Below are 26,952 nucleotides of genomic sequence, written 5' to 3'. Positions count from 1 at the left end.
ACTGGTGACGTGACTGACCCACAGGTAGGAAAAAAATATAAAAGAAAGCACAAGAGAACAGTAATCCAAAATTAGCCAGAATAGGCCCCAAAGGCATACTCACAGAATCTATGCCTAGAGATTCTCTGCTAGCTAAAAGTGACATTTATTTTTTGAGGTAAAAGAGGATAATGGTTTCCCCTCCACTACCACCAAGGGGGGGGATAACCATTTTTTATTTATAGAGCCCTACACACTTCAGCACTAAGAATGGGAGAGGATACTTCTTCTATCCAGGAGCATCTACGATGTTGGTTTTTATTGCCAACACAGGAGCAAGTGGTATAATCATATATTTGGTAAACTATGACAATGTTTTAACCTCTTTGCCAGAGCAAGTAAGTGAACTCTAGTCTCCAAAGCCTCCAGTTCATGTGAACAAAGTCAGTGACTTTATAACAAACTGAGTGAACAAGGAGCTTTTACACATTAAGTTAGAAAAAATGTAACTAACGTGTTCTGCAAGTCCATGGAAAGATGTCACATCCCCTAAAAACTGTACCTGATTTTAGGGTTCCTGGTTGGTGATTGCAGCATGTATGAGATTTTTAACGTGAAGGGGAATGGGTGGGGTGCAGAACACAGATGAAACTTTTACAGCATGGAAATAAAGGTATTTTTAAACTTTCTTAAGGGTGAAGAGTTAGGCAAGAAGTAATACGTGGAAAACTGTCGAGTGCTCCTCTACACACCCACCCACCAGATACCATCACAGCCGGCTGGGGGAGTCTCCCTCTTCTTGCCTGACAGCTTCACTTTCTTTGAGGTCTGGAACTGGTGATCACACTGGTCCGTCATGGTATTTTCAGTTAACAAAGCAGTTACTCAACAGGGGGAAAAAGGCACAAAGGAGCGGAGCAGCTGCTGCTGCACCCATGATGCAAGTGCAGCCTGAGTCCTGGGCCGCCACCGCCGCCTCGGCTCCTCCGTGACGTCCGGGATGGGTATCCCCGGCTCTCAGGAAGTGGTGGCCGCAGGCAGCTCCGCCCCTTCGCGAGTCAGGGCCCGCCCGGCAGGCCCGGTGGCGAGATCTGGCCCAGAGGCTTGCAAGAGCCCGGGCGAGCGGATGGGGATCACCGCGCTCGGCCTGGAGCGCGCGCGCGAGCGCGAGCGCGCCACCGGCAGCGCGCCCTGCTCGCGCCCGCTCCCGCGCCTCCCTCCAGCCCCGGGCCCCCACCTCCCCGCCCCAGGTTTCCCGGCACCAGGACGGGGTCGAGCCGAGCACAAGATGGCGACTCCGCCGTCCGCGCTCGGGGCCGAGTCCTGGCGCCCCTTCTTGCGGCGCGAGCGCGCTCCTGAGGCCCCACTAAAAATAGTCGGGGCCCATCTATATTTGGTTCGCCGGATCCCGCGGCGGCCGCGCGCGCCCCGCCCCGCCCCGCCTCGCCCCGCCCCGCGCCGCGCTGAATGGAGACGGGCGGGGGTGACCGAGGGGAACCTACTCCGCTATCTGCCGCGCGCGCCGCCGCCCGGGCCCGGCCAACCGCCCGATTTAGTAACATCGCCTGCGTCAATCACGCGCCTCGCGTGCGTCAGCGCCGCGCGGCTCCAGGTCCTGCTCCCCCAACCCCCAGCCTTTGAATGGATCCAATGTAGGAGCGCCCTCCTTCCCTCCGGGCGGGCATGGGAACGCACCCGCGGGCGACAGGGGGCTCGGTTCCCCTGGGGTAGGGCAACTTTCGGAGCGTCCCCTCCTGGTCTTAGGCACAGCAGCTTGCTGAAGTGAAAGTGGAGGCGTGGACTAACTACGCTGCGCAAGGCTGTTTTGCTTTTCGAGTTTCTGGTCCTAGCTCGAACCTTCTTCGATTCTGAAGCCTGTGTGGAGACAAGCGGATCCTCTTCCCCCAGCTATGACACCCGCACGCCCAAAACGTTGGGACGGGTTTAAAGAAAATGCCACCCGGGATTCTAGCGGGCCACGAGAGACCGCAGCTGTCTGAATTGTTTCGTTCAAGCATTTCCTTCGTAATAATAATAATAATAATAATAATAATAATAATAATTTCTGAGAAAGTTCATGTAAGAACTAAGAGTTCTTAACTCGGATACACTTTTGTTTTGTTTTGTTTCCAGCAAGAAAGTGACACCCTACGTTCATTTCCAAGAAGAAATAGCTGTCCCTCCTACAATCGCCCAGGCTTTCTGCACAAACTAAGAAGACAAATGTGACCCAGGTGACCATAGGACATCCCCTAGAGACAGACTAATAAATCCTGTTGATTGATTTTGAAATATTTCATTTGAGAGATGGGAGGGAGGGGAGGCGTCTACAACCCTCAAAAAAAAGTGAAAGTGCGAGAGTAGAGTTCCCTGTGTGGCCCGGTGCTGGGGAGGGGAGAAGCCCTGGGTAACAGTCGCCGGCTCAGCTGCTCTACGCGTGTGGCGTGTTTGCTTTATACATAGTTTCTCGTGCAGCGCGCGCCTGGCGGGATGTGCACTTCTCTGGGTCATAAAGTGTCCAGTAATAAAGTGTCCAGTAAAGCACCCCCACACTGTAAGTGCAAAGACATAAAATTTTGCCCCTGGAGCCGTCTGCATCCCAGTGCGAAACGCCAGCCACAGACAGGAGGAAGCGGCGGCAAATTAGCCTAGGCGCAGAGGGCCAGAGAGACTTTAGTAAACAGCCTTAGCAGAACCGCTGCATGAGGAAAGCGCAGCTGCACCTCGGGGAGTCTTCGGGCTGGTGCCAGAGTCCTTCGGCGGTGACTGCCAGGTCACTCGGAGACACTGGCTGGCCGAGCCTTCCCTTTCGGAAGAGCTGTCCTCTCTCTTACCCCCTCGACCTGGCTTGATGCCCCGGGGCAGCCTCGGAGGCCAGCCAGCAGCAGCACTCCTCCAACTCTGCTCCACCCGGAGCCTGACAGCTGGGCGGGCCCGCCTGACCCGCCGGCTGGCTGCGGCACCCTCCGGTAGACGAGCGCCCTGGCGAGCCGCTCGGGTGCGGGGAGATTGGCCGCGCGGGGCGGAGAAGCCTCGGGGCCGGGGTCGGCAGCTCCCCGCGGTTCCCATTGTGCGGGGGGACGCGCGCGCGCACACACACACGCACGCACACACACACACACACACACACACACACACACACACACACACACACACACACACCCTCGCACACGCGGAACCGGCTGGGCCAGGGGAGGGAGGAGGAGGGTGACGTAGCGTCCCATGGCGTCACATTGACGTCTCGCATTCCAGGCACTCTATGGAGAGGCCGCTAGGGCTCCTGTGGCATAAATGACGTGCCGGGAGAGCGAGCGAACGCGCAGCCGGGAGAGCCGAGTCTCCTGCCTCCCGCCCCCCACCCCTCCAGCGCCTGCTCCTCCTCCGTTCCCCATACACAGACACGCTCACACCCGCGGCTCCTCCACTCGCACACACGGACACACGCGCGCTCACACGCTCCTCGCACGCACTCCACTCTCGCCCGCGCGCTCACACCCCTCTCGCCCGGCGCCCTCGCCGGGGCCGCGCGGCGCCGCAGCCGGACGCCCCTCCTGGGCTCACTTTGCAGCGCTGACCGAGCGGGCAGCGGCGACGGAGGTGGGAACCGCGGCGACATCCTAACCCCCGGGTCGCGGCTGGAGACTGGACGCCGGCGGAACCTCTCGGCGGCGCTCTCCCATGAGTTGGGATCGCAGCATCCCCCGCCAGCCGCTCACCGCCTCCGGGAGCCGCCGGGCTTGGGCACCGCAGCCCTTCCGGGACAGCAGCTGCGACTCTCCCCCCAGTCCAGATTTCGGGACCGCTCTCTAGAAACTCGCTCTAAAGACGGAACCGCCACAGCACCCAAGTACGTATGTGATTTGCCCGGCTCATGCGGGGACTTGCTTAAAAGTTGGCGCGCTGGGAAGCGTCGCTCCCTAAATTGACAACTTTGAGCGAGCGTGGGGTGGCCCCCCACACGCACTCGCCTCCCCACTCGGGCTGTGCTCGCCGAGCGGCGGGTGGGTTCCAGCCGGAAACTTTTCCCCTGTAGCTGGCCCTCGGGGACTCGGGAGCTTGTGAGATTCCTCTCCCCACCCAAAGAGTCGGGAAGCCTCTAACAAAGAGGAGGACCTGGATTTGTGCTGTAGCAGCCCCAGCGTTGTAATTCAGGGTATTTCGGCTCTAGTTGTCATGGTAATGATGCTCTCGGCGGCGGCGGCGGCCGCAGCGGCGGCGGCGGCGGCAGAGAGTTGGAGCCCCGGTGATGAACGGCAGTAATTTTCCTGCCTTTTAAGTGGGATTGAAAACAGGGACTCTGGTGGGTCCAAGTTAATGTGCCTAATGGCGAAACGGAGATGGTCGTCCGGGAGGGAGCTCAGGAGGGACGCAGCCTGGGCAGCGGAGGCCGGAGTTTGCAGGGGCGCTGGAGGAGCTCGGCAAAGAGGGTGTAATTGTAGGAATGCGGCTTATTGTATTGAAATGAGCCCGGGGCTCCTCTAGGCACGTCTGCCTCGCGTCGCCGGCTCGCTGGTTCACACTTTTCCCCCACGGAGGTAATCGGGTGTAATTGCCGACTCTCGCGCCCCGACACGCGTGGGGACCGCGTCCCTCTTCCCCAGGCCTTGGCGGGTGCGGGAAAGGCTTGGGTTACTTTTCATTGCGCTTTCGGAGAAGTTGTTCCGAGTGTGTTGCTCTTCGTAGAAAGGAAAGTTCTCGGTGGTGAGAGGGAGGGATGAGCCGAGGAGCGCAGCCCGCCGAGGCTGGCTCTCCCAGGCAGCTCTGGAACCTGTTGGAGGCTTCCGGCAGTTATGAGGGAGCTCATGACCATTGGTCCCTTGATTTCCAAGAACGTTCTTGGAGGTGGCCTTTTGTTTATGTGCCCGGGTTCTCCCGAGGGAAGAGCCGCGAGGAGTGTGGTCGTCAGTGCCCCGGAGCTGCTTGCCCTGGGGCCGTGGGTGCTGGGAGGGAGGTCACAGGGCTCGGCTCAGCCACCGCCTCCCTCTTCCAGTTCTTAGTGATCCTTGTCCATCCACCGGGAAATGTTTTCATAGAACCCAGCTGGGAAAAGGAAAAGCTGCCCAGCGCGCATACTGAACACAATGAATGAAATTACTTTATTGGAGTTGTTTTAACCGAATAAGATAAGCATAACGTGAAAACCAAAAGACTCTCAGGACCACAGCTCCCTCCCTCCGCAGACCCCCCCCCCCCACGCACACACACACACCCCGGGACCCTGCACTGGCTCACAGAAATTCTCCCCCGGGTTTGTCTCGGCTCCCTCGCTCTTTCTGAGAATCTCTGTCTTTCCCTTTCTGCTCGTCTCTCCTCCACCTCTCTTGCCCCCGCCCAACCTCCGCCCCCATACCAGAGGTCGGAAACTCCGCGGAGGAGCCCGGGTCACAATGGTGTGTTTCACGGTTCCCTCCACACACTTCACCGCGGGGAGGGGAGCACGGGGGTGTTCCCTTCGTCTGCCCCCGAGAAAGAAAAGGGCTTTGACAGAGGTAGTTATTTCTTCCTAATTTACAACCCCGAGGCTCTGTGCACCCGGCCCCAGCGGCCACGAGCCGGAGCGACAGAACGTGTTTCCAGGCGCAGAGGCTTTGCCTAGGTAACCGGCCGATGGGGGGCGGAGAGAGCGATGGGGTGCTGGGCTGGTCTGCAGGGTGCGGGCGGTGTGCCGGCCCCCTAAGAGGGGCACCCTCCCTGGGGAGACGCGACCCCCGCCACCCCGAGTTCAGAGGCCGCCCCACAGAGAAAGACTACTCTCGAAAGGGAGGGTGGGAGTACCCGCAACCAGTGCAAGGGGGGGTTGCTGGGACACCCCCCGTTTTGAGGATGCGAGAGGGGGAGGGCGAGAAGCACATGCTACAGATGTGGAAAGATCCACTCGTGCCTGCGCTTCAGCAAGCGCAAGGTTTCCGTCGGAGCACCTCGGACTGGGGATGGCAAGGGAATCCCCCGTTCCCTGGCCATCGAGAATTTCCTAGACCTGGGGAATCCGAGCCCCTTTCTCTCTACAAGCAAACTCGGGGTACGGGAGCCGCAGGAGATGAGGTTTACCCCACCCTTGGGTCCATCGCTCACCAGAGGTCTTTTGGTTGGTTTGAGGGTTGGGTCCCCCTCCCAGGCGGCGGAGGGGGCGGGGGAGGGGACACGTTCCTAACCTTTGAGCTGTGCCCACCCCGGACAAAGGGGGCGCTATAAGCCGGAGCCTGGGGCAGCTGGAGCCCTCCTCCCTGGCAGGCAAGCTGCGCTGCTTCCAGCTACAAAGTTTCACCAGGCTGTGCACCGGGATCTTCGCCCCGGAGCCGCTCTGGGTGCCCTCCGGAATGTACCCCCTCTGAGCCACCGGGTGGCCTGGAGCCTTAAAGCCGCCCACCCTCGGGGATACCGCCCGCTGCTGAATGCTGGGGGCCTCCCATGGTCCGCCGCAGCCTCCGCCAAAGCTGCCCGCCTGAGCGCGCGGCTCCCAGAACAGGCCTTCTTCCCTCTGAGCCCTTTTGTTTGCTTGACCCCTGGCCCCCGAAACTCGCTACTAATAGAAGGGAAGCTCCATTAGCATTTAGAATGAAAAGCGCAGACTTTCTTAATTCCTCCGGGCATTCATGCATTCGTTCCGGACCTTGTGCGTTTCCTACGCGGCGTGTAAAATTTGTGTTTGAGGAGTGGGGGCCGTCGGAGTTGAAAAATGGCTATTTTCTTTTCCTGTATACTCACTGGCACCACCATCCCCCAAATTGGGGCCATATTCGTTCCTTGAGTGTTCTCCTTTCTTCGGTCGCCCTGACTTCCCAAGCAGAGAACCAACAGTGAATGTAGAACAGATCAATTCCTGGGCTACGGTAGGCCATGGGGCTTTTTAGCATCAGATCGAGTACCACAAAAGGGCTGTGAGCAACCTTCCTTAGCTACCCCACGACACTGTGATGCTCCCTGCCCAAGGATCCGTGAGCCCTAAGCGCTTTCACTTAACCGTATGATAATTTTTTGTAATTAACTAGCATTTCTACAGGTCCCCCGCCCCCAACCCATTCATGCAAGCCTGGGAAAGATGACCCAACCTAGTCTTACCTCTGTCTCCTCTCTCGGTGCCTGCAGAGCCCACTGCGGGAGAGCGCAGCCCGACGAGCCCGGGCGCTGAGCCTGGATCCTCAGCAGAGCCTGGCAGGGCAGCGGCTGCTTCGCCTATCCCGACGTCCCCGCCTCCCACACTCTCAGCCTCAGCTGGAGAGACCCCCAGCCCCACCATTCAGCGCGCAAGATACCCTCCAGGTAGGTCTGAAGCCCCGAGTCCTTCTGAGCAAGGGAAATGGTGGGGAAACCAGAGCCCAGCAGGTAGTTGGTCAACTTGCCCCGGACCAACAGCACAAGGCTGCAGGCCCCGGATTTCACAGCACAGGGGACTCCCAGGCAGGAAGCTTCTCTGCATACCACACCCTGTTGCTAGCAAGTGGAGCAGTTGAGATTACATGAACCATTTCTCAAAATGATGTTTCCTAAGAAGAAAAGCAAATACTCCAAAGAGATTAGGATATTTTGCTTTTAATGGCTTCATTTTTGTCCTTTTATATACAACATATTTATTTAAGGAATCACTAGGAGAGATAGGGAACCAAATAATTTGTGGTGCAGGAGTTTGGATGATTGAGGCCCAGGGACAAGGAAAAAAGCCCATGGGAACTTAAGGGCCTAAGGTTTGGATTGTACAAATTTGTTAAAGAGACAGGAGCAACCAGGCCTGTGTAGGCACCAAAAAAACAGAGAGATACACTCCCTCTCTTGCTGGAGACTTCAGAAAGACAAAGAGCCATAGAGAGGAGACAGAAAGGAAGAATGACAGGTGACTGACTCTAAGGGAGAAGTTCTAGGGATGCAAAGAGAGGGAGAGAGGAAAAGGCCAGGCTGTGCTCTTTCTTTTATATGACCAGCCTGTCTAAGAACTAGACAGCAAGATACGGAACCTTTACCTTCAAGCTAGCTCAGAAGGCCTGGCTGGAAAAGAAGGCAGCTGGAACAGGCCCCTCCTCATGGCTGCTTCTTCCAACAGGCCCCGTCACCTTTTTTCAAGTCAAGATTTCATCCCATACACGCATGACTCAGTCAGATTTGGAAATGTGGGTAAGAGAGAGATGTCAAAGGAAACGGGAGGCAGCTGCTTCTCTGTTAGTCACACCTTCGCACCCTACCCTCCAAGGAGTCAAGCACCGGGGTTTCCTTTGACTCGGAAAAACCAACCACCAGAAACTCCCCGTGTCACACTTTGATTTAGCCATACAAAAGGAAAATGGTTAGAAAAAAAAAATCATCCACTAGAGCCAGTGACTCTCAGGGCCTTCCCGCCCACCTCAGCCTCTGTGAACATAGCACCTCAGATGCCAGCGTCTTTGAGGGCTCGACCGAGGCACACTGGCAGAGGGGGAAAAAACTACATCTGCTTTGAAATGGCTCCCTTCTTCTCCCATCATGAGAAAATACCTAGACTAACTTAACTGTTAACTGTTGTCACAAAACAGCTTTCATCTTACCGGATCAGAATGCCGTGTTAGGCAGAGTTGGGAGTGTGTACGTCTGTGCATTGAGCATACGTACTGTGGCAGAGAGCAAGCAGGTTTGGTGGGGGTGCTTGTGGCAGCCCATCTTCTTCTTTGCAGATGGCACCAACTCCCCCGAGTCCATTTCCTGGGCCTACATGCCCACCTCATCACTTGCGCTGGCTGAAGTCATCAGTAGGGGTCCAGTTTGTGCAGGCTGCTAATCCTGTTTGGAGGAGTGGGTGGGGAGCAGGGACCACAACTTGTGTGGGCAGCCTTAGTTGGCACTCATAAAATGTTAGCATGTCACTGCCTCCCTTGTCCCACACAGGACATCTTTCTCACTAGCTCATGGGCTTACAAATTAATGCCTGCATGTCTTGGGGGGACCAATGGCCTCCTTCTACCCAAATTAACTAACAAGGCATTCCCTTCCTTTCCCTTGGCTAGGGAGGTCACTCCAGTGGGTTTTTAGGACTTAAACTATTTTTTTTTTAATTTTCTGGGCTTATGAGGGAAAACATTTGTATCCAGTCTGATGGCCAGAGCAAGGGAGGGTGTAGCCATCTCCAGGAGGTCGGGTTCTCCCCCCTTCCCCCACCCCTTTGCCAGTCAGGGGCTCAGCTGTCTTCCTACCAAAGAGAAAAGTGAGCTTGGACACTCAGTCTGCCAGCAGCGGGGACAGGATGCCACTTGCTCTGTTTCCTGATTCAAGAGCAGTGAATTCAGCTGGCAAAGGAGTATCCACTGACTTCTGGGCCCCTCTCTGTCCCTGCAGATATGCCCTGCGTGCAAGCCCAGTATAGCCCTTCGCCTCCGGGGTCCACTTACGCCACGCAGACGTATGGCTCGGAATACACCACAGAAATCATGAACCCCGACTACGCCAAGCTGACCATGGACCTCGGGAGCACGGGGATCATGGCCACCGCCACGACGTCCCTGCCCAGCTTCAGTACCTTCATGGAGGGCTACCCCAGCAGCTGCGAACTCAAGCCCTCCTGCCTGTACCAAATGCCGCCTTCCGGGCCGCGGCCTTTGATCAAGATGGAAGAGGGCCGTGAGCATGGTTACCACCACCACCACCACCACCATCACCACCACCACCACCATCACCAGCAGCAGCAGCAGCAGCCGTCCATTCCCCCCGCCCTCTGGCCCCGAGGACGACGTAGTGCCCAGCACTTCCATGTACTTCAAGCAGTCTCCGCCGTCCACGCCGAGCACGCCAGGCTTCCCCCCCCGCAGGCGGGGGCGCTGTGGGACGAGGAGCTGCCCTCGGCGCCTGGCTGCATCGCGCCGGGCCAGCTGCTGGACCCGCAGATGAAGGCGGTGCCCCCAATGGCTGCGGCGCGCTTCCCTCCGATCTTCCACTTCAAGCCCTCGCCGCCGCACCCTCCCGCGCCCAGCCCAGCCGGCGGCCACCACCTCGGCTACGACCCCGCTGCCGCCGCCGCGCTCAGCCTGCCTCTAGGAGCCGCCGCCGCCGCGGGCAGCCAAGCGTCTGCGCTCGAGGGCCACCCGTACGGGCTCCCGCTATCCAAGAGGACGACGGCCGCGCTGACCTTCCCGCCGCTGGGTCTCACAGCCTCCCCGACCGCGTCCAGCCTGCTGGGAGAGAGCCCCAGCCTGCCGTCGCCACCCAACAGGAGCTCATCGTCCGGCGAGGGCACGTGTGCGGTGTGCGGGGACAATGCCGCCTGCCAGCACTACGGGGTACGCACCTGCGAGGGCTGCAAGGGCTTCTTCAAGGTGAGAGCTTGCCTCCTCCAGCCGCTTCCTCTGCTCGGCAGTCAGGCCCCTTGCTGAGGCATTTAAGTGCCTGGAGCTACATTCTTGCCCCTGCCAGTGTGAAAGCTCACCCACTATGCATACCTATTCCTAGGCTAGAACTTCACACCCGTCTTGCTTTTAAACTCCAAGTCTTGAACAACAACCTGTCCATGCATTTGATGGGTCTGCCCCAACCTCTTGACCTGACATTGCCTTCTAAGAGGTTTTCTTTTCTTTTCTTTTTTCTTCTTTTTCCTTCCCAGGGTCTTCTGCAAATTCTCTAAAGGATCTAAACTTCAACAAGGCCCAAATGTCATTATCCCTTCCCCGTACACACAGAGTATCTGAGAGAATATCGCCTGTATGGCAGGCCTGGGCATTTGTGTCTCAATCCTCACAGGAAGAGCTGCGAGCCTAGAATCAGACACACTTAAGACTGATGTTTGGTCACTCGCTAGCTGTTTTTAGTCAGTGTGCTTTGAAGGCAGAGGATAATTGTCTCTGTTCCTCATAGGAGAGAGGTCATTCAGCTGCCACAGAACTCATACTCGGAGAGCGAGGTGGAGACAGGACAGCTCACACCTGTGTGCTCCCAAGACACCTCCTTCCCGTAGCTCTGCAGTGGCAGAATGGTGGGGACAGGATATGAATGTCTAGAGGCATTTGGGGGCAGTTTCCTCCAGGGAAGGGTAGAAGGTAGAACTCAGGCCTCGCCAGTCTACCCTGTTTCCTAGGAATACTTGCCTCCCTCCATGTGTGCACATGCACGCACGCCCCCCCCCACACGAGTGCCCCACCACCACACACACAGAATATCCATGCTGGTCATTCTCTCACAGACACAGTGGAGAATGTTACAGGGGCAGTGTCATCAGCCTCCCCTTACTATCAACAAAGAAACTGAACCCCTTGGGCAAGCTTGTGCAGTGTTGTGCTTGCATGTGGATAGGGACTGCTGGCTTCTCTTGACTCTGGAGTTAAATAGTCTTTCCACCCCTGGAGAGAGTGTAGAGAGAGAGAGAGAGAGAGAGAGAGTGTGTGTGTGTGTGTGTGTGTGTGTGTGTGTGTGTGTGTGTTACAGGGGGGCATCAGCTTACTTATTCTCTCGTTCACTTTTGTCATTGAGTCTCGGGTGGTTCTAGGCCTTTCTGTGTCATCCTCCTCACACCCTAACCTGCTGACACTCCAGGCATGCGCAGACCCACACAAACGACATGGGAGGGGTGAGATGCTGATTGGGTGACTAGGGTTTGGGAAGCAAACAGAGCATGTTAGGAGCATGCTGGGCATGGGGCTGGGAGATTCAAATAGGAACCCCAACTGTCACCACCTACCAGTTTATCACACAGCACACAAGTCTTCTCCTTAGATCTGAACTTCCCAACCAGCGGATCAAGCCCAGACAAAAGGCCGCATTAAATAAGATATCAACATACAAGAACACTTCCTAGTCTTTCAAGAGAAGTAAAACAATAGTTATTCGTGGATGAGAACTCTGAAGTATTTGTCACAATGCACATGCTTGTAGTTGGACATGTAAACTAACCAGCAGTTATTTTCGGTCTGACAATGCCAGTCATTGAATTCTCTAGGTAAATGAAAGAATGCTTGGATAAAGGCGTTGCCATCGTAAACGCCCCACAGATGTGCACGCTTATGTATGGCGTCTCAGGCATTGCGGAATCTCCCTTTAATAAGCCATTTAGGTTAGCTTTGCTTTGTCCCTCAGTGCTGGGGACTGAACGGGGAGGGTGCCTTGTGCTTGCTAGGTGGGCGCCCTACCACAGAGCTAGGACCCAACCCCAAGGTCAGCCTCCTCCCTTTTCTCCCCCCCCCCACCAGCCTGTCACCTACTCAAGATTTCTCAAAGCTACTTCCACATAACTACATCCCTTTAGCGGGCCTGATTTTTATAGCATTTCAATGGAAATGCTGAAGGGCTGTGATCAGTCAGCAGGAAGGGAGAAAGAGACACTGCAGTAAGAGTTGAATGAAGACTGCAGTAGAACCACCCCTGAATCAATGGGAACTCATCGCAACAGGGGACTGCAACATCCCAAGTCTAGAAACATGCATTCAGCTTCCCTTTTCTCCCGCATTCCCTTGAAAACAGATCTATACTTGAAAGGGTGGGGGCAGGCTGGGGTAGGACCACCCCACGGATCTGTTAATTAAGGGAACTGGAGGCGGATTTACCCAGTGGCTTTCTACCATTAAATTGAATTCTTTAAAAATGTGACATGAAGTGCAGTTAATGATGGGAATTCGGCGATTGAACTGTAACGATCTCTCTGCCCCTACGCCATGCAGACATGCACTAATGTAGGAAATGCTTCAGGTTATTGGGAAAATGTACACCTGAAGCACAATGCCACACGAGCTTAAATGGGTGCGCTGCCCTGAGGACAGTGTCCAGAAGACATGGGCATGTCCTTGGGAGAGAGCTTCATTCAAAGGCTCCCATCAATCAGACTGCCAAGACTGGAGCTGCTGAATACCCACAAGTCTCTGTTTCCCATCTAAACCCAGCAGCCAGGTCTTAGACTTGACACAGGTTGGCTTTCTGCACGTGCATCCTCCTTCCCTTAAATGGAATAAAAAGGCCACAGGGTAAAACTCAAACTGGGGAGGTAAGAAGAGTGGGTACAGAGGGCAAAACCAAAGCTGGAGTGTTGGACCCCAAGCAGATTACTAAGCACAGTTTACCTAAGCTTCCTTTAAGACATGCCACATAAACTTAGTGCTCTGCTCGGGGTGGAGTTGAGGAGCAAGTCATCCTAAGTGATAAAAGCGCAACCGTTTGCACAAAGGTTTTCAGGGTGTTTTGTCGTCGTCGTCATTTGTTTGTTTGCGTGCTTGCTTGTTTTCTTAAAGCATTATTTTACATTTGGAGCGTAAGATTATATTCAAGTATTGCTCCATGTTATTTCAAAATCCTATGTGATTCAGAAAAATGTGATGTTATTTTTATCTCCAGCGTCAAGTTTTATGATGTGTCTTAATGTGGTTCTTTGGTGTCTGTAATAATAGTCATTCATGAAATACTGGGATGTGTATGACTTTCATATTTCTTTCTCAGAACTGGAAGTCAGAAATGGCCAGTTTATTATACATATATGAATCCCTTAAAGAAAAAGTGAGCTAAGTAGTGCAATCATCTGGAGTTCTTTTTTAATTAAACCATGATTTCCTATCTGTTTTAGAATGAAAACATCATTTCCTATATATTTTAACAAGGCAAACTGTGATTTTACTCTGTATGAGTCCCTCTCTATTGAGTAACAAAATTGGTTATTGAGATATCTGGCTTACAATAGTGATACCACACATAGGACAGCCCAGATAATTCTGATTTTATTTTAATAAGGTCAGCGATAATCAGGGGAGTAGAACAAGTAGAAAATTGTTCCCAGGGGGATATTAAAAGTGGAGATAATCTAATCCTCTGAGGTACGATATGTTGACCTGGTAATTTCAGATATGATTTTATCATTCAGAGTTGGATGCCTCCTGAGACTTGCTTCGGAACAACCCAAGATGATTTTCACTGTCAGCCAGGAACACTAATAAAATTGTTTTTCCTGCAGGCTAGCGTGTTAGGAAATTAAATTTATCTAATTATACAAATTGCACTGTCGCTTTTCACATTGTAATTAAAATACATCTTGTCAGGTCTTACCTCTTTGCAGAAACTATTAGTTGACTATCTCTGTATTATATTTTCTCAGAGAACGGTGCAGAAAAATGCAAAATATGTTTGCCTGGCAAATAAAAACTGCCCAGTAGACAAGAGACGTCGAAATCGATGTCAGTACTGCCGATTTCAAAAGTGTCTCAGTGTGGGGATGGTTAAAGAAGGTAAGAGCATATGCTTCTCACCCGGCTTGCTCATGCATACCCTCAAACAGCAAATCTGCTAATATTTATATTAAGGCAGCAACTTTCCCTAGTTCCTCTTTCTTTCAAACATTGCTTAATCGTTATTTATATTTACACTAACGTAACATTAAGGACTGCTTATTCTAAGCTTATTCTAATTTCTCAAAAGTCAATTTTTAAAAACCCATTGTTCTATTTGAGAAGGAGATTTTCAGAGCTAACCCATCAGCAAATGTAAGTATGGATGGGATATCTTTTTTTTCCACATTATTTCAACTCTAGCACAATCACTGTTGAGCGTTATTCTAAACGTAACAGTGCTTTGAAATGGTGGCGCTCATTCATCATTGCCAAACCCTAATGTGTTTGGATTCCTTTGCATGGTGTATGCCTGTCCCGAATGTGATCTTTGAACACTGTTTTTCTTTCCCTCTTTCTCTGTGTGCATTATCAGTTGTGCGTACAGACAGTCTGAAAGGCAGGAGAGGCCGGCTGCCTTCCAAACCAAAGAGCCCGCTACAGCAGGAGCCCTCGCAGCCTTCCCCACCGTCTCCTCCAATCTGTATGATGAACGCGCTTGTCCGAGCTTTAACAGATGCAACGCCCAGAGATCTCGATTATTCCAGGGTAAGTTCTATGGTTGCTATTGAATGATTATGCGACTCCATTCGTGACAATAGTAACAAGAGTTGACGGATGACTGTGCCTGACGCTGTGCTAGTCAGTAGCCTACCTTTCCTGTAGTTTTCATTTCAGTTAGCAGCTAGTGCGTTCACTACACCGAATAACTTGGCTTTATTGAATCTCTAAATGCTTTAACTGTGACCCTGACAGGGCTATGCCCATCACTCCTGTGGTTGCTGAGGAAAAGCTGCACAGGGGAACTACGATTCGTAATTCTTTGATGCTTTAGAAATTGTGGTTGTTGGCAGCACAAGCTTTCAATCCCAGCACTCGGGAGGCAGAGGCAGGCGGATCTCTGTGAGTTCGAGACCAGCCTGGTCTACAGAGCGAGTTCCAGGACAGCCTCCAAAGCCACAGAGAAACCCTGTCTCAAAAAACCAAAAAAAGAAAGAAAGAAAGAGAGAGAGAGAAAGGAAGGAAGGAAGGAAAAGAAATTAGAAATTGTGACTTTGAGTTTCTCATATTGTGATCAAACCCTCTAAGTGAGCCTCAAATTATCCTTAAGCAGTCTACCCAATTCCATCCTCATTGATTAACTTGAAGCTAATCTGAGGAGATGAGACCTTGGGGGAGGAGCAAGCCCTGGCATCAGGGGTGTTAGGAGGTCTAGGATGGAACCCTGTCTTTCTGTTTCCTGCCTGTGTCACCTGTCTCCTGGGCTTGGCTTCCTCCTCCCTGCAGTAGAAATGGTTACCATGTTTAATACCAGAGGAGGGTTTTGAGCACCAGTCACACAAGGATGACAAAAACATTTTGAAAAGTATAAATGCTTACCAGTGTTGTTATTTCAGTCAACCAAAACATATCAATATTTTAATTTAACATAGGACATCATAAAAAAAATCACCAGTGTGAAGTCTGCAAATTTCCCTAAATTGACCAGCATTGAAAAGAGCCATAGAAGGTTTTTGAGAAAAATTACAAACATGATAAGGCCATTTTTATAGGACTTTGAAAAGCAGAGTTCTAGTAAAATACAGTCAGTAGAGATGGAAGAGGAGAAAAATGGTCCTAGTTACTGAATAATGTTTCATTGTGTTAGACACAGTATAAGACTGTCTCATTGCTCCCTTGAAATCGCTATGAGCTAGAAAGGGCATTACCTCCACTTGAAAATAAGCTTAGAGACACAAATGAAGACAGGCTGGTGTGTGTGTGGGGTCCCCCATTGGTTGGTCTGATTGCCTTTTCCATGGCTAATTCAGCATTTCCAGCATCTGGGTGAATGCCTGGCAAGGAACAGGAGTATGCCCTTGCTGTGCGGCCTCGTTTTAGGTTACTGTGTTGACAGAAATGACAGTGTACATGCTGAGATCCTCTTGCCCCCTCCCCGCCCTCACACTAGGCAGCAGAGCCCTCTCTACAGCTGATCATAAGACTCCCTATAAGTAGCACGGTAGATCCTCAGCACCAAAGGTTGAGGACCCTTATTCTGATTGTAAGTAGCATCTCTTGATGAAAGCCGAGTCTCAAATGGTATAATAGTATAGCAGAATAATGCTCTGACTAAGGGCTCGGGCTTGGAAAGAGTGCAAGTCTAGATGAAAATCCCGATGCCAGTATTTGCTAGCTGGGTGACCTTGAGGAACTGATCTTTTAATGCCTCAGTTTCCTCGTCTGGTTATTTGGTAATATTATCTGCTTCCCAGGGTTATTTGTGAAGATTAAATATGATGAAATTTGCCAAAACGTCAGCATGGTACCTTGTATACTGTTACTTTGATCAAACTTTTTCACTCTGGCTATTTATCAAGTGTGCTAATAAGCATAGGCACTACACTGTCTGGTGCCATGTAGTAACACCGCTAAGATATGTGTTATTGTCCCCATGGTCCAAATAAAGAGACCAAAACAAGGAGAGGTGAAAAAGTTGACTGGTCCAAGGTCACACAGCAAAACACATCTATCAGAGGTCAAGTTAGGAGCCACACCTCACACTCTCTGGTTGCACCTCTGCCCCTCCCTCTGCAATCCATCTGCATCAGTGAAGCTTACAGGTGCTGCCTTAGCTAAGGCTGGGGCATGCAAGCTGACATCATCCCAAGGCATTCAGCATCGCTACTGATGGTCAATCCAGAAAAGTCGCCCCCCCAGGATGATATTATATCCACAAACTATCTAATTGTCGGTGTCAATGGCCTAATTTCTCATGCAGTGGCAATGTCTCCCCAGTACGTTGAGTTGTCCCAGCTGGGAACTGTCTCTACATTGAAAAAAATCAATCCAGTGTGTTTGCTTGTCTCTGCACTCTTCAGTCTGTTAGTCTGGAGTCATCCTCTTCATCAACAAATATTTATCCAATTTAATTGTTAGCTTTGCCCCAAATAACAGAATGCCCCATGACAAAATCTGGGTCGTGCTGATGCTGCCTTTGAGGCCCAGCTCAAGTTTGCAAAGCATATTTATTTTAATTGCATTGTTTTGGAATCAGGTTGATCTTCACTGCTTGGGTTCTCCTGCATTTAGATAGCTCTACAAAATTATCAAAAATTGGACCAAAATCAACTAAATTAAAAGACTTTTTAAAAAATACAGTGAGCTTTCATCAAAAACTTGGAAGAAGACACGGGAGCATGCTGATCACATTTGCAGATGACAGAAAGCTGGGAGGGATCTGCTAATATGATGGATGTCAGCATCAACATGCAGAACGATCTCGACAGGTTGGAACAGGAAGGGCTGAAACCATCACGAAGAAAGTTAACAAAAATAAATGTGAAGCTCAACATTTCGATTTTGTTAAAGGGGAGAGCCTTGGCTTGTCAGTGGTTCATTCAGGAGTTTATCCCACAGACACACAGTATGATCCAGCAGAGTGTGTGTGTGTGTGTGTGTGTGTGTGTGTGTGTGTGTGTGTGTGCAAACGGGGAGGGCTGCTAAATTACCTGCCGTGGTGGTAGAAGCGTGGGACCAGAATTCAATTCCATAGGGTCCATGGACTCTGCCCTTTCAGTTCACATTTCAAGGGCTGCACCCAGTCCAAGACCAGATCCAAGGTCTGTTTCTGGAAATTTGTAAGAAATGGTTGGAGAAAAAAAGGAAGATATAGAGACAGGAAGGGAGGTTTGTAGGAATTAGGCCACTCTCCCTCTCTCTCCCCTGTATCAAAAAGAAAAAAGAATACTGTTCCCCCTGGCAAATCTAGAGAAAGAAGATGGCGTCAAAGGCTAGGGGTGGGGGCGTGTCTCCTCCAAGGACAGGTTCTCTGGCCCACACAACTACTGTCAGAGTGAGGCCAGCAAAACAAGGCATAATCAAGGACAGCACATGACAAGACTCTCCACAAAGGGAAGGTTGTCTGCATGGCATTAACTCCCTGCCGACTCTTAAGACCTTATGATTCTGAAGTTTACTTTTTGGTTCCTTAAAGTAAGTACTTACCTGCAGAAATACACAGGAATGTGTATAATTTTGTATGTGTGTATGTACATATATAATCTATGTGATTATGTAACTCGACTTTGTTAGCTATCAAAATATTAGAATTGGTGCTAAGGAGATGTCTAAGTTGGTAAAGTACACACCACCCTAGCACGAGTACCTGAGTTCAAATTCCCAGCAGCATACACTTGAAATTCTAGGACTTGTCAGGAGTCAGTGTCCCAGGACCTCTGGGGTTTGTTGGTCATCCAGTCTAGCCAGTGGTGAGCTCCAGGTTCCATGTGAGACCCCTCCTCACATAAAATAGATTAGGGAGAGGAGTTGGGGGTGAATATGATCAAAATACATTGTATGCACATGATAGTTTGAATAAGAATGGCCCCCATAGGATCATGTTATTTGAATGCTTAGTTACCAGTGGCACTGTTTGAAAAGGATTAGGAGGTATGGACTTGTAGAGTAGGCGTGGCCTTGTTGGAGGAAGCATGGTTACCATGGAGTAGCACTGTTTGAAAAGGATTAGGAGGTATGGACTTGTAGAGTAGGCGTGGCCTTGTTGGAGGAAGCATGGTTACCATGGAGTAACACTGTTTGAAAAGGATTAGGAGGTATGGACTTGTAGAGTAGGCGTGGCCTTGTTGGAGGAAGCATGGTTACCATGGAGTAGCACTGTTTGAAAAGGATTAGGAGGTATGGACTTGTAGAGTAGGCGTGGCCTTGTTGGAGGAAGCATGGTTACCATGGAGTAGCACTGTTTGAAAAGGATTAGAAGGTATGGACTTGTAGAGTAGGTGTGGCCTTGTTGGAGGAAGCATGGTTACCATGGAGTGGCACTGTTTGAAAAGGATTAGGAGGTATGGACTTGTAGAGTAGGCGTGGCCTTGTTGGAGGAAGCATGGTTACCATGGAGTAGCACTGTTTGAAAAGGATTAGAAGGTATGGACTTGTAGAGTAGGTGTGGCCTTGTTGGAGGAAGCATGGTTACCATGGAGTGGCACTGTTTGAAAAGGATTAGGAGGTATGGACTTGTAGAGTAGGTGTGGCCTTGTTGGAGGAAGCATGGTTACCATGGAGTGGCACTGTTTGAAAAGGATTAGAAGGTATGGACTTGTAGAGTAGGTGTGGCCTTGTTGGAGGAAGCATGGTTACCATGGAGTAGCACTGTTTGAAAAGGATTAGGAGGTATGGACTTGTAGAGTAGGCGTGGCCTTGTTGGAGGAAGCATGGTTACCATGGAGTGGCACTGTTTGAAAAGGATTAGGAGGTATGGACTTGTAGAGTAGGCGTGGCCTTGTTGGAGGAAGCATGGCACTGGGGGTGTGTCTTGAGGCTTTAAAAGCCCACACCAGGCCCAGGCTCTTTCTGTCAGCCTACAGATTAGGATATAGCTCTGAACTAATGTTTCAGTATCATGTGTGCCACGATGATAATGGACTAAACCTCTGATATGTGCAAACCCCTAATTAAATGCTTACTTTTATGAGTTGCCTTGGTTATGGGGTCTCCACAACAATAGAAAGTGACTAAGATGATAAAAATGACATTTTTCAAAGAATTAATATTTTCCAAATAATTAGAAAAATTTAAAGGTGGAGAATTGTCAAGGAATTCACTGGACATTGACCTCTGGTATCCATACACACAAGCATACACACATATGCTTATAGCCTTATATACAGATACGCAGACACACACTTAGAGCTCAAAATTAATGAAACAGACAAGATGGTTCAATGGTTAATGGCTTTTGCTGCCAACCCTGATGGCCTGAGTTCAATCCCCAGAGCCTACATGGTAAATGGAGACAACTAAACCCCACACCATGGCACTGGAGTGCTCACACACATACACCCAAGTAAATAAATAAGAAAAGAAAAGAACTTTTCTAAATGAATGAAAGAAAATGCCTACTTTGAGGCACACACCATCGTAACTATTTTCGCACAAGCCCTCAACTCTGCCACCAAAATTATAATGTCAGTACTTTGCTTAAAGATTGTCATTGCCTGAAATTAAGTTTATTTAATACCTTCCCCTTGAAATTTTATAATTATGGAATCAGGGCACCAGATGGCCTTCAGATCATTTAAGACATCCCCACGCTCACTGTGTTTTCAGAGGAATGAATGAAGGCTCGGCAGGGGTGGTTCTGTGGCCTAAGACTAGTGGCATGATGTGATAGTCACTCAAGGGATGCTTCTGTGTCATCATACTGTCCCTGCCAGTTAATGACAGTTACCAGCTTTTTATAGTAGAAATTTCATTTGATTTTTTCAAAACTGCAATAATGTTAGTATGTATTTATATTATGCCATTATGCTATGGTATGATATTATATGGTAGTATTGCATCATTGTTATTAATTTTTTACATATATGAGTGTTTTGCCTGCATGTATGTCTGTGCATGCCTGGTACCCAGAGAGGTCAGAAGAAGGCGTCTGATCCCCTGGAACTGGAGTTAGATGGTTGTGAGCACCCAAGTGGGTGCGGGGAGTTGAACCCAGGTCTTCTGAAAGAGCAGCAAGTGCTCTAAAGCCCTGCGCTGTTTCTCTTTAAACAAAAATCTATTTAGAAGTAAATACAAAGAAACACATTGCTTTCTGTACATTGGCAGCCACCCAACCCCTCTCTCAACTACTAATATTAATGCTTTCGTATGAATTCATAGCTTATCGTATGCTAGACAAGAAGTGGTCCTGTCACGTTTGAACCCGGCAGTCGGTTTGGCCAGTGCAATCTGCTAACAGTACTAGCTGCTCCCCCAGTGATTAGGTCAACAGAGAAAGAAGAAAGTGCCTGCCAGCCAGTGCCTTTAGTCTCCATGTAGCAGGATGTGTGCTTTGAAGGTAAAAACTGCGTGAACCCTTTTCTCCCCGAATGTGGAAAGAGGAAGGGTTTTGTTCCAAGTCACAGAGGGAGTGAATGTTTTACGAGGCCAGGATGAGCGCTCCTGAGCTCGGTGACGCATTCCTGGCTCTGGGACCTCCACTTCTCCTGTGGGCCAAACTTCTCTCCCTCAAAAATGAGCTCAGATCATTGTACATCGGCGCAGTCAAAACATGCCACATTTGATTTGTTTCTGCCCGCGATGCTGCTATTCCCTGCCCCACAGTTGCTTTTAATTTAGCAATACAAGTATATATAGATACCGGGCTTGGCTTCAGCGCCTGCATAGTTACTAATGAGGAAATATACTTAATGTCCTCATTAGTTGGTCATTCCAAGTGTTTTTCAGCACGCCAGGATGTTTTCTGGTAATCGGTGCCACTTAGTGCAGTAACAGACTGCAACTACGAGAACTATTGCTCAAATCAAACCAGACACCAGCAAATGTCACTTAAATGCTAATGAGATAGCCTTAAGACCCGACATGGCCAGCGCATGGTAGACTTACAGAGACCGAAGGCTGCAAATACTGGTTTCAAGAAGTTTGGGAAAAATGTTTCCCAGCCAATTCACTGGGTGGCATCAGCCAGCTCCCACCATGACGGCCGTGAGTTTGAATGGGGAAGAGATTAGACTAAGAGCACTGCTGTGATCCCTTCTAGTCCCCTTATTCCCAGCTCTCCCGCCATTACAGCCATTACAGCTGCTGCCTGAGGTTCCATTGTGAGAATGAACCAGCATCTCCCTGGGTGCAGCACCCAGACTGCCTCAACCACAAAGAATGGCAGTGTTTGTTTTAACATGCAGATTCCCCTGGGTGGCATCCAGACCTACTGATTGCAGACTTGAAAGCAGGAGGCCAGAAATAATCTTTATTTTAACAATAGCCTCTGATGATTCTTTGGCATCGTAAGGTTTGAGAGACACCAGTGTAGTTTGATGATAACAATTCAACTTTACTTTGAATGCCCCAATTTTTCTAAGGGATGAGAAAGGATGAGCTATAAAATTTCCAGGGAACACTAATTCAGTTAACAAATATGTAGTGCAGGGGCACGAGTCTAGTGGATCTAACAAAGCGACGCCCTCTTGGAGCTTACCTGCCAGTAAAAGAAAAAGAAGGAACTGGAACCATCATCTGCAGACACACCATTAGTGGCAGGAGAGATGCTTTTTTTTTCTAATAGGGGGCCACAGACAGATCAAAAACAAAGAAAGTTGGGAGAAATATATTCATCGCCAATCTTTTTCATTGCCAATTTTTAAAACGACACTTTAAATTTATTTTGTTTATCGGCATATGTATGTGTGGTGTGTATGTACATTTGGGTGCATGTGTGGGGTGACCATGCGCGTGATCTGTGGAGTCCAAAGGTTGATGTCTGGTGTCTTCCTCCACCACTCTCCACCATGTGTTTTGAGGCAGGGTCTCTCACGACCCTGGAGCTAGCTCACCTAGCTAGCCAGCTTGCGTCGGGGATCTCTTGTCACCTTCGCCTTCAGCAGGTTAGGGTTGTGAGTGGGCCATCGTGTCCAGCAGAGTTTTGTGAAAGTCCTTTGAGCTTGCATGGCGAGTGCTTTGTGAACGCCACCATGTCTCCAGTCCTAACGTGGCCCTCTTTAAAGCACAAAAACATGGCCATGTTTGACTCATATAATGATCACATCTGTCAGCTGCAGGATATAAAGACAGAGAGAAGAAGCCATGCTGGAGGGTTGGGGAGGAATTTCATTTCCTTCGGGCATTTGACATGTTTATTGAGGGCTGAAAGTGTGGTACATATTCAGCTCCGTTCTGCGATTAAAGTATCACGTGGCTAATTTTTCAGAGTGCTTTTCTCCAGTTGAATAACTTAGAGGCCTTGGCCCACTGCTGAAACCTGATCCCCACAGTTGCTGCTGAACGTAGTGTGCAGGCTGTTTGGGTTAAAACCCGTATCTATTTGCTGTTGTGTGCAGCAAACAATTCGCCTTCTGTGGCCTTTGTAGAAATCTCCATTCTGCCATGGCTGTCAGTGAGGGGGCCTCCACATCTATGACTAGAACTAACCCATATTCTGATGGATCAAGGGTCCTGGTAGGCTGGAATCAGACATTAATGGAAGCAGAGAAAAGAGCTCATTAAAACAAATCTTTCTGTATTTGGTCTATGTTTGAGTGGAATAATCAATGACCAAATACCTTAAGGTTTTCTTTGGTGAACCTAAACCTACCATGCCCAGAGTCGTAGGGACTGTAAGGCATAGATGGGATCCAGCTCTCCCACTTCCAGATTTAAATGGCTAGGCCAGGCAGCATATCTGGAATCTTTGGTCTGTTATGATCCTTCTCTCCCCATTAGTTGGGTGCTAATTTTGGTTCCAGAATTCTGGAACGTGGACAAAAATGATTTCAGACGAACCCCCAAAGGGTTTGTAGTGAGGCAAACTGGTCCTGCTGGGTTTTTATTCTTTCCTTGCTGAACTCTGTCAAGGGAAAGAGAGCAGTCCAAGCAGGTAGGGACTGCTCTTACCAGTGCAGGAGGCATGAGCTGTGAGCCCAGCAGGGCTTGGGCCTGCAGAGAACTCTGGAGAGAACTGCAAGCTCTGGTGGGTTCTGAGCAAATACTGGAAGCAGAGCTATTGTTGGTTCATAGCCCTGGTTTGGGGAAAGTCAAGGCAGCAAGCTGAGCTGAGGCTCCTGTCCCTGGGGGAGTTTGCCTACCTCTTTCTCCTGGACTTGTCCCCGTGCTCCCGGTAGCTGGGGCTTCATAAAATCCCAGGCAAACTGTGGGATTGTTAGGACAACAGAGGCATGGCTCTGAACTAGACCTGATGTTGCAATATCTGCTTAGTACAATACAGTCCCCACTCAATGGATGGAAAGGGGAGGGACGCAACACAGTCGGAACTCTATCGGTAACCTCACTGTCACCTGCTATTTAGCTCGCTCTGCCTCTCAGACCCTTCCCATAGAAGCCATCACAGCAGAGTTTTGAAGATGTTACTGTCCCCACTCCATGGAGGAGAAAACTGGGCCTCACTATAACATTTCACAAATGAGGGGCCCAAATAAAATGAGGGTTAAGTTCTGTGGACTCAGCGTCTGATGTCTGTACTTTTATGTCTTTCTGCTTCTGTGGGAAAACAGAAAAAAAAAAACAGACACACTTTCTTGTACTAATAAGAAATGAAGTCAGTGGGGATGCAGCTCGGTGACAGAGCACTTACCTAACATGCACAAGGCTGTGAGTTTGATCCTGGGCATCAAGCCTTTTCGGAAGGCTTCAAGGGTGCGGAGGATTGAACATCAGAGCCTTAGTCGTTCCATGTAAGTAGTGAGCTGCATCTCCAGCTAACAGCGGACATGCGAACAGTCAGCCTGTGGTCCCGGCACTCAGGAGGCAAAGACAGGAGGATTGCCGCAAGTCTGAGGCCAGCCTGGTCTATGTAGTGAGTTCCAGGCCAGCCGTGGCCCCATAGTAAGACCCTGTCTCAAAATATAAAAACCAAAGTCAAGAGGCACAGAACATAAAATCCCAGGCACTTAAACCCTGGCTTACCATCATCAATTATGTAACCTGGGAACATTTCATAGCTTCCCTGAGCCTCAGTCCTTATTAAAAAAATCAAAAACCTGCCTAGTGAGGCTCCAGTGGTTGGGGCTGCAAAGCTGCCCTTCCCAGTGGACGTGGAGAAGGCAGGGATGCCAGTGCTCACACCACATCTCTGTGCTGCCGTCCTCCTTTGATCTTTTCTGTGCCGCGTAGGTCATCCTGCCTGACGCAGAAAAGGTTTCTGTCTCCACTGAGTCAGGCAAGCCTGCGCCTTTACCGGAGGAACCAAAAGCTTGGGAGAAACCTCCTCCCTCCCCCCCCCCCCCCCCCGTCATCTTCCTCCTCCTCCCCCTTCTTTTTTTGTTGTCTTTCTCCTCTGTCTCCCTCTTCTTCCCCGCCTGCCTTCTGCTCCCAGGCTTCTAGGTCTGTGCTATCTAGTGTACCTCTCCGCGATGATGATCATGTGCTGCACCCACTTGGCTTTTAAGCGCCTGAAATATGGCTTTAAAAAACCCTGAACTTTCGAGTTTATCTAATTTTGATTTATGTAAGCAGCCATAATCCCCAAGTCTGGTGGCATATAGCTCTCTGGGCTCTGCCAAAGAGGAACCCCCAACCCAACACACACACTTCCAGATTTTATCTCATAGGAATCCATCAACAGCAAGCAAAAACCAATCATCTTTTCTCTGATTGGCTAACTGTGCTATTTCCACACTTCCGTGTACATTAAAACCATCAGCTTTGATAAGAAGCTTTGATCAGAAGCAGTCTGTGAGACCGACCCCCATCCTGGGGTTGCCATTTCTAGCACATGACCAGGTGTTGCTGACACTACTGGTGCAGAGACTACACTCGGACAATCTCTGGCTTCTTACCGGGAACATCTTTTTGGGAGACCACAGTGCTACAGCAGGACCCACGGAACCAGAAGGCCTTCTCAGACCCACAACCCTAGGGCAACGGTTTCCATGTGGACAGTGGTTTCCCCCGTGGGTTGCTCTGTGGTGCTCTCAAAGTTCCCAGTGGCCAGACCTCATTCCAGACCACTTAAACGGGCCTCTCTGGAGACAGGGCTGAGACATATAAAGCTATATAAAGCTCCTCAGGTGACGTCAACAAGCCCCTGCACTGATGGGACTTGAAGGGACTTCCATATATCAGATAATAACAATAAATTCACTTTATTTTATGTCCCAGGGCCATTGGAGGATCAGATGCGGTCATGAATGTTAATGGGTCTTATAAAGGGGGAAGGATTTAGGCATTGACATCTGGGCAAAGCCAGTCTCAAAAGATGGGGCCGTCCCCATGCAATCAGGCTAACGCTCTCTGTGCTTTCCTTCCAGTACTGTCCCACCGACCAGGCCACCGCAGGCACAGACGCAGAGCACGTGCAGCAGTTCTACAACCTCCTGACGGCCTCTATAGACGTGTCCAGGAGCTGGGCAGAAAAGATCCCGGGCTTCACTGATCTCCCCAAAGAAGATCAGACGCTACTTATAGAGTCAGCCTTTCTGGAGCTGTTTGTTCTTAGACTTTCCATTAGGTCTGTGTTACCATTTTATCTTCCCTCAGCCTTCTCATTTGTAGCATTAAGCTACAAATTTGTAGCAGTGGGGAGTTTGTTGAAGAAGTGGAGGTGAAATGTATTCAAGCATTGAAACGCTGAGCAGTGGGGAATAGAAAGAATGGTGAGCGGTATCCGGGACCCTGGGTTCCAGTCTGACTGAGGTCTAAAGGGAATAGACACCACGTGAGGCTCGGAGCACAGTGTTGCCTCGCTAGGAATCCAGATCTTTTCTATGCAAAATAGAGGATGGATCTGGTGGTTTCTCGAGTCTGTGGCTCTGAGACTGTTCTCGGGGTGCAGATGGTGTTTGTGCAAATGCTGGGTTTGCCTGATGAGTTTCTATTTCACAAGTAATGGTTGCAACATCCCTCAAGGGCCTCTGAAGGTTCCACAGCTGAGCTCTTGGGTCAAAAGATTTTGTTCACTCTGGTGTTCAGTGGCAGCAAGCAGGAGGAGAACGTGGATTCTGTCTGTCTGTCTGTCTTTCTTTCTTTCTATCTATCTATCATTTATCTATTTACTTATAGATATATAGGTCCCGCAACAAACAGGAGGAGGACATGAACTCTATCTATCTTTCTATCTATCTATCTATCTATCTATCTATCTATCTATCTATCTATAATCATTTATTTACTTACAGATAAATAGGTCCACTAGGTAACTTAGCCTGATCTTAGACTCACAGCTGACCTTGAGTTTGGAATCTTCTTTGCTCTAACTTCCAGAGTGCTGGGACCC

The 26,952-nt window shown here is 50.0% G+C and overlaps 1 protein-coding gene and 1 long non-coding RNA gene across 2 annotated transcripts in view; both read left to right on the top strand.

Annotated features, from left to right (window-relative positions):
• Positions 1-1,251: 1,251 nt before the first annotated feature.
• Positions 1,252-2,263, top strand: LOC121136960. Its single transcript, XR_005874151.1, has 2 exons — positions 1,252-2,004; positions 2,113-2,263. It is a non-coding gene; the product is annotated as an uncharacterized LOC121136960 (long non-coding RNA).
• An 887-nt stretch (positions 2,264-3,150) lies between these two features.
• Positions 3,151-26,952, top strand: part of Nr4a3 (nuclear receptor subfamily 4 group A member 3) — a 42,097-nt gene continuing 18,295 nt past the window's right edge. The window contains 8 exon segments of the mRNA XM_005078723.4: positions 3,151-3,826; positions 7,066-7,239; positions 9,277-9,641; positions 9,643-9,735; positions 9,738-10,250; positions 14,000-14,129; positions 14,605-14,777; positions 25,988-26,187. Coding sequence (XP_005078780.1) covers positions 9,279-9,641; positions 9,643-9,735; positions 9,738-10,250; positions 14,000-14,129; positions 14,605-14,777; positions 25,988-26,187 — 1,472 coding nt within the window. The 5' untranslated portion in view covers positions 3,151-3,826; positions 7,066-7,239; positions 9,277-9,278.

Source organism: Mesocricetus auratus, unplaced genomic scaffold, assembly GCF_017639785.1.
Source record: "Mesocricetus auratus isolate SY011 unplaced genomic scaffold, BCM_Maur_2.0 Super-Scaffold_6730, whole genome shotgun sequence".
Classification (NCBI taxonomy): Eukaryota; Metazoa; Chordata; class Mammalia; order Rodentia; family Cricetidae; genus Mesocricetus; species Mesocricetus auratus.
Note: the sequence above shows the minus strand (reverse complement) of the source record. Positions and strands in the feature narration are given on the sequence as shown.